This window comes from Carex rostrata, chromosome 29 (genome assembly GCF_964058835.1).
Source record: "Carex rostrata chromosome 29, lpCarRost1.2, whole genome shotgun sequence".
Lineage (NCBI taxonomy): Eukaryota > Viridiplantae > Streptophyta > Magnoliopsida > Poales > Cyperaceae > Carex > Carex rostrata.
This window is the reverse complement of record NC_135946.1, coordinates 4016882-4024604: the sequence shown is the minus strand read 5'-3', so window position 1 is coordinate 4024604 and position 7723 is coordinate 4016882. Positions and strand designations below refer to the sequence as shown.

Below are 7723 nucleotides of genomic sequence, written 5' to 3'. Positions count from 1 at the left end.
AAGTACATTGGGCCTTTTTCAAGTTATCCCGGTGATGGGCCATTAAGTATTTCGGAATATATGGGCCATGAGACACTGAGCATTAATTGTTGGGCTTCATATATATATATGGACTTTTCTGATATTATGTTTAGGCTTATCATAAAAATGAAATTGTACTTTTCTTCCAGCCCAAAAAGCAAGGAAATAGAAAATCATGGATTTTTTTTAACAAATATTTTATTCTTACGATTACAAAAAAAAAAAAAAAAATCATAATTAAAAGCAACAGATTATTTTGAGAAATTTTATAACTTAGCATGCACCTCTTATAGAAGACACTGACATAAAAGCTTGATTTAAAAAGTATTATAAAAGTCTAGTTAATAAAAAAAAAGCAATTATAGGAGTATAAATTGGTATGCCAGATTTGCTACTTTTTAATTTTGATTTTTTTCCAAATCAGAAGAAAAATACAAAGAATAAAAAATATAAAAGGCTATTAAAAAAAATAACTATTTTAGGATTATGAAAGAAATCAAAAATACCATATTATTCTATATATTGAACCTTAACGCTTAACGCTTGTTATATATATATATATATATATATATAACCTCCTGCTCCTCTCGGTTCTCCAGTTCGATTCGCGGCAGCCGAGAAACAAAACAAACAAAGCAAATATAAAAAGGATAAAGAAAAAAGAAAAAGAAGAAGAAGAAGAGGCAAGAACTACTACTACTAATCGGATTCGAATTCGCTTGATCGAGGATCCGATTTGCCGATTCTTCTAGAAATCAGCGATGATGAGGCGCTCCTCTAACCGGAAATCCAGCTCCGCCTCCGCCGCCGCCGGTATATTCTCTTCTCCTCTTTCTATTTTGCTAAAACCTAGATTTTCGCCGTACATGTGAAACGCTTGAAGTCTCTTTTGTTCGTTGTAGGCTTAGGAATTACTCGGATAGATGGGTTAGACTGGATTTTTCCTGTGATTGTTTGAGTTTGGAGGAACTTGGGGTAATGATTTTAAGAAAGCAGTTTTGGCTTCATACAGCACACGAATCATATGCCCTGCTGTTTTGATTATATAGTACGTACGCTGCATGTAGCCAAAACTGCTCTGCTGAAATCTTTACCTGGAACTTGGATGTATATACTTTAGTTTTTTGTTTAGTAGTAGTTAAATATAAGTATGGTGAGGTTTGTGCTTGAAACTAGGTTTTAATTTGAGTGTAATTAATGAAATTGATTATGTTATTGAATAGTTTAATATACTTCTTTTGTTTCTGGACAGGTTCAACTAAAGCTGCATCGAAGGAATTCGAAAAAATTGATCAGCTATTTAATGTCTATGCTGATAAAACCTCTGGCACAATTGAGTGAGTTTGAACTTCTTTTCTGGTTAATTATGTTTGGTGTAACATAGTGATAAGGTAAGTTTAGATTATGGGGAAAAAATGAAAGTCTGGTACAATTATTGACTGGCTTCAATTTGTTTAGTATTATAATTTTTACCATTACTTTCTTAAACATTTTGGGTATTTGGTAATTTGATGGATCTCAGACTAAATGATCCGAAACAGTAAAGCATAATTAGCAGTTTTACCAATCAAAATTGATGCTAATTTGGTACCAAAGTGTTTTTGATGATTTTACCGATCAAAATTGAGCAGACAGAGTAAATAAGATAGTTTATTATACCTTCTCAGTATCTTATTTCATGGAATTAGGATATGATATTAATTTTAATCACTACAGAACCGCTTATCATTATTTAAAACATTGGGTTATGTTTTATATACTAGGTATCTCTTTGACATGGAAAATTTTATTTAGCATTTTCTAATGTGTATTTTTTTTTTTTACGTAACAGCCCAGAGGGGATAGAACAACTTTGTTCCAGTTTAGAGGTTGATTATACTGATGTCAGAATTCTTATGCTTGCATGGTAAGTATACTACACTTATTTTAGTACCATGCTAGTCAGATCAGGTACTGTTACCAATATTTTATTGATCATTTTTTGTTCTGTGTTTGAATGTTTTAAGGTGAATACCTATATTTTTATCTTGTTTAATTAACTCAATAATGTTATTAATAACTGTTGCCATATTTTGTAGTAACAGTCATATCTTGTATATACCCCTCATATCTTTTTTAATCTTTTCTATAGGAAAATGAGGGCCCAAAGGCAAGGTTACTTTACTTTGGTATATATCTACTTTTATTTTATTAAACTACAAACTTCCTTGATATATTGATTCGTCTATTTATTCATATTGTTTCTCTATGTTTAACAGGAGGAATGGAGAACTGGTTTGAAAGCACTAAGAGTGGATTCCATTAGCAAACTAAAGAAGACTTTACCTGAATTAGCCAAAGAAGTTTGTAATTTTACATTATCCTTAAAAAACCAATTATACACAAGAATCTAAGCAAAAGGCTATTAAATTTTAGATCAAATTGGTATTTGGTTGTCAGGTCTGATATATACATGCAGTTTTTAAGAAAATTTGCTATAAATTATGCTCATATACATATTTTTTTTATATTAAACAGGTCAGTAGGCCAAGTGATTTCCTTGATTTCTATTCATATTCCTTTCGCTATTGTCTTACAGGTACAGTGCTTTCCCTTCCTATTATAATAATTTTATTTTTTGTATTTCAACATTTTGAAATCTTTTGGTTAATTCCAGAGGACAAGCAGAAGTGCGTCGACATTGAGAGCGCATGTCAATTGCTAAGCCTAGTTTTAGGGTTTCAATTTGGATTGCAAGTAGATAAATTTATTGAATATTTGAAGGTAAATTTTCTCCTTTTTATGCATATGATTTGGAATGTGGCAAGATTCATTTCATATATTCCAGACAAGAATAATTTAAATTACCTAAATACTCAAGACTATGGAAGTTTTATTAGTACCCAAATGTGGTTTAGTGTGATAATAAAATTAGATGCCATTAGCTCATGGCAAATCTGTTGTAATGTATTATGAGTGAGGCTATGGTACTATGCATAGCACAAATTGGTCCGTACTATGGATTAATATCTTTGTTTTCGAAGTTGAAATAGTCAATATGAACTGTGCAACATGATTTCATATGAAAATCTACTTACAGACTAAATTTACATCTTTTTTAATTTTTTTTACTATTTTTTTAGAAAGGTAGAAAATCACTACTTTTAAATGGTCTAAGGATATTTGGATCAAGTGATTTTCTTCCACCTATGTAGAAAATAGTAAAAAAATCTAAAAAATGTAAAATTTGATCTACAAGTACTTTTCTATGTGAAGATCAAAACAGTTCAGATCGACTCTTTGGATTTTGAAAATGAGAATATTAATTCATAGTATGGACCAATATGTGCTATGCAACAGTGATGGTCATTTGTGGAACTTTTTTGTACAATTTTCATTAGACTAGCATATTAGAGCATAAAGTTCTCTGTTCAGTATTCTTTTATCAGTAATATTTCAGTTTTTTATTTTTATCTGTATTTTAAATTTCGAAATTGGGTGTTGTAGAACCAAAGTGAGTATAAGGTGATAAACATGGACCAATGGATGGGCTTCTATAGGTTCTGCCATGAGGTAATATTTTATGTTTTCCACAATTTGTTCATTTAATATGTTAGGTTTTTGCACCAAACTTTAATATATTGACAAATTATAGAACAAAATACCATACCAGTAGTATATGTCAAGTACTTCATCCAACTACTGTGTACAATTAATGAGTTTAGATGCCATGGTCTCTCTCTCTCTAAGAATTTTTTGTTTTTCAGATACCATTCCCTTCTCTTGAAAATTATGATTCTGATCTGGCATGGCCACTGATTTTGGATAATTTTGTGGAATGGTTCCGTGAAAATGAAAAGTAGCTCTACTTCCCATTTATACTGGTATTTCATGGTTGCTGGCCTCTTCTTCCTCTTATTTCTCATGGTATTACTTTCTAGACTTTTCCTCTCTCTTTCTTACCTTATTTTGATCTATTTATTGCTTATATCTTTAACTTTGTTTATTTCTTGATATTATATTTACAGGACACTGCTGGAAATAGTGAGAGAGAAGATGATGCTAGATTATATTTTTTTTTTAAATTGGGTTTTGTTTTGGTCAGTGATACACTTAAAGAAATACAAAGAACCATCCATACCCTTTATTTCCCTCATATTTGCATCTCCTTGCTTAATGAAATGTTCCCATACTATATTTTTTTTTTCATATTTTTTGAATCTTGTAGTTAATTTAATATTTTCCAATTGTCTTCATTAATTATTTTGTTAATTATGATGTCTGATTTTGTTTAAAAAAATGGCCATATTTGGGCAAATAATTTATCTCAGATTCATTCATCAAGTGTGTGAACTAGTTCTTCTTAGTAGTACTCTGAAAGGAAATAAACGGTACTCTGTTACACAGGTACCAAGATAGCCAAAAAGTAGGTATTAGGTACCAGCAGCTCTTTTGAGCTTTGTAGCTTATAAATAGAGATTAGAAATCATAGTAAACTTGTAAAATATTGAAAAGTAACAATAAAATTCAACAGCGCCTTATCAATTATCATAACTTATATGTTGGATTATTTTTATTAAATAGCTTGGCCACATGGGGTAAAATGCTCTACTTTAAATATTGAAATAAATTATCTACATCATGTGTATCTCATAGGGGGAGCATTGAGCAATAGCAACAATCAATTTCTCAATCAGGAAGCACTGGACATGCATCTCAATTGGTGTTGATTTAATCTTAAATAATCATTTTTTTATTATTTTTTTGATAGTGGTGGCAAACAAAAAGACAACACATCATGCAAGTGTGGAAAAACTAACAAGATGCCAAAATCATGCAAGATACACAACAGATCATTAGCTTTCTAAACAAAAATTTAAAGAAATAAAGGACAAAAAGAAGGAAACACATCAATTTACATGATTTCAAATAACTGTGGCAAGATTCATGAACAACATGCCAGAAATCCCAACACCACAAGAAAATCAAAATTCTTGTAAAGTTTAAAAATCATCAGAAAAAAAAAAAAAAGGATCATAACATAATATTTCTGATTGCAAATTAAGAACCTTGTAAGAGAATTAATATCTATCACACATAATCTAGCCACTTACACACTCATGGACCCTAAACCCCCTCTTTCTATTATCATACAATTGGAGATCAATCACCCAATTAGACCCCTCCCCCCCCCCCCCCCCCCCCCACCCTTCAAAAAAAAAATCCACGTGTCAACAGCTGATTAGCTGGCACTTACACGTCGGTCGGCGGCGTTTCACCGGGCTCCACCTTTCCCTGAGTAGATCTAAGCATGAAGCTAACGCCACCTTCGTTACCGTCTCTATTCTTACCGGAATCTTCATCGGTGTAAACATACGCCATTCCCCCGTGGCGAGTCTGATCCATACCGGCTAACTCCACTTCGGCCGAAACCCTAAGCAACCCGAGCTTATTCAAAAGAAAAAACAAAGGTGCCATGGTTGCACTCACCCATCCAACTATGGCGAGAATCGCCACGATATGTGCACCCAAAAGCCGACCGCCACCTCCCATGAAGAGCCCATAAGGACGGCCCGGGAGGCCCGGATAGACCTGGTTCACGTACTTCTCACGTGCAAATAGAGAGGTGAAGATGATACCCCATGCACCGCAACCGCCATGCAACTGAGTGGCCTCTAACGGGTCGTCGAATTTTAACTTGGCAGCAAGCATATTGCCACCGATTAATACCCAAGCAGAGACGAACCCGCAAATCACAGCGGCCCACGGGTCGACCACAGAGCAACCTGAGGTGATTGCCGCAAACCCACCGAGAAGCCCGTTACACACATCGATTACATTCCAGTGACCTGTCTGAAGGCGCTTGCCGAAAAGCGTGGTCAACCCGGCAACACTACCGGCGAGAGTTGTAGTGACAGCTGTACGGCCAACAGCCGACCATTGACCGTTGATTGACCCAGATGGACCGTAGCTTTTGTCGATTGTAGTGAATGAACCCGGGTTGAACCCGTACCAACCGAACCAGAGAAGGAAGGTACCAAGAACAACTAATGTCGCACTGTGGCCACGTAATGCCACTGCACGGCCGGCATGGTCAAAGCGCCCAATACGTGGCCCCTCGATAAGCGCACCCCATAAACCGGCAATTCCACCAACCATGTGCACTACGCCTGAACCGGCAAAGTCGATCACACCAGACTTAAACAGGAGTGAATGATTTGATCCTCTCGCGGCACCGGCCCAGCCATCAGCAGCCCAGAACCAGTGGGACACAACCGGGTAGACAAACCCGGTAAGGAAAGCCGAGTAAATCAAATAAGCAACAAACTGTGTCCTCTCAGCTATAGACCCTGAAGTGATACCGGCAGCAGCAATGGCGAAAGCCCATTGATAGAGAAAGAACGGGTAGTCGAAACCAGTCTCAGGCATACTCTTGAGACCGAAGAAATGTTTACCGATGAAGGCATTAGAAGGCGTTCCGAATGCAAACGCAAACCCGAAGAGATAGTAGAACAAAGCACCAGCACAAGCGTCGAGAACATTAGTGAGCATGATGTTCATGGTGTTTTTCGCACGAACCGACCCGGCACAAAGCATGGCGAAACCGAGTTGCATGGCGAAGACGAGGTAAGCCGAGAAAAGGAGGTAGGTTGAGTCGATGGCATAAGCCGTGTCGGTGAACTGGTTCGTGACCGAGTCGAATTGGCCACATATCAAGTCAGCGGCGCCGGTCGCATTACCGGCGCCGGTAAGCATTGATGCCAGGTTAGCCGAGCAAGTCGACATGTTTAGAGAATAGGAGAATGTGATTGGTGTAAAACTGCAAATAGAGAGAGTAAGAGGAGAGGTTGCTTTATATTAAGAAAGATGAGGAGGGGAGAGGACTGAAGGTAAAGACAAAAACAGACTAGAAAAATAATTTCAAAATATTTCAAAAATTAAAAAAAAAATACATAATATTTGTTTATATAATTTAGTATTTAAAAAATACAAGTTGAATTGTTCTCTTGTAATAACTCTATAAAGCTACTAAATAGGAAAGAAACCTTTTTATGTAGGGTTTTGTTGGTACCTGTGTCCCTGTTAAATTGGAAATTTTTTGGGAAAATGCAACAAACCAAGTTTTAAATGTGAACTGAACAACATGCCTCGAATGTTGTTTAAATTCCAAATTTCAAAAAATTTAAATGTCAAGCTTGCTAGACTACCCAACTAGATCATCTCTACATGCATTAAATTGAGAGGGTTCAAATGCCTCCATATTTTTGTGCCTCCATTTCTCTTCATCATTTTCAAAGTTCAAACAGTCGATCCGAACCGCTCAACCTAACCTCCATACTAAAATATGTTTGGAGACCAAATTTTATATTTTTAGAAAAAATTTTACTATTTTCTTAGATAGGTACAAAATCAGTAAATCTGAACCATCTAAAAACAGTATTTTTTTACCTATCGAAAAAAATAGTAAAAAAATTCCTAAAAATATAAAATTTGGTCTCCAAACATATGTTAGTATGGAGGTCAGATTGAGCGGTTCGGATCGACTGTTTGAACTTTGAAAATAATAGAGAGAGATGGAGGCATGATGGAGGCACAAAAACATGGAGGCATTTGAACCCTCCTCTTAAATTAATTAAGACATTTAAAAAATAATAATAAAAAATATTCATAATCCGAACCTATGATGTAGCCATGATGTCTTATTGAACTTTTCCTCTTACAA

The 7723-nt window shown here is 35.2% G+C and overlaps 2 protein-coding genes across 2 annotated transcripts; one reads left to right on the top strand and one right to left on the bottom strand.

Moving 5' to 3' along the window:
• Positions 1-601: 601 nt before the first annotated feature.
• On the top strand, positions 602-4232 carry LOC144546055 (defective in cullin neddylation protein (DUF298)). Its single transcript, XM_078294603.1, has 10 exons — positions 602-834; positions 1274-1358; positions 1853-1927; positions 2153-2189; positions 2280-2363; positions 2539-2599; positions 2678-2784; positions 3508-3573; positions 3768-3927; positions 4029-4232. The coding sequence occupies exons 1-9, from the start codon at positions 783-785 to the stop codon at positions 3861-3863; spliced, it is 663 nt and encodes a 220-aa protein (XP_078150729.1). The 5' UTR covers positions 602-782; the 3' UTR covers positions 3864-3927; positions 4029-4232.
• A 662-nt stretch (positions 4233-4894) lies between these two features.
• On the bottom strand, positions 4895-6856 carry LOC144546317 (ammonium transporter 1 member 2-like). The gene has a single exon (XM_078294869.1). It carries the CDS (start codon positions 6784-6786, stop codon positions 5254-5256), a length of 1533 nt encoding a protein of 510 aa, XP_078150995.1. The 5' UTR covers positions 6787-6856; the 3' UTR covers positions 4895-5253.
• Between the last annotated feature and the right edge of the window lie 867 nt (positions 6857-7723).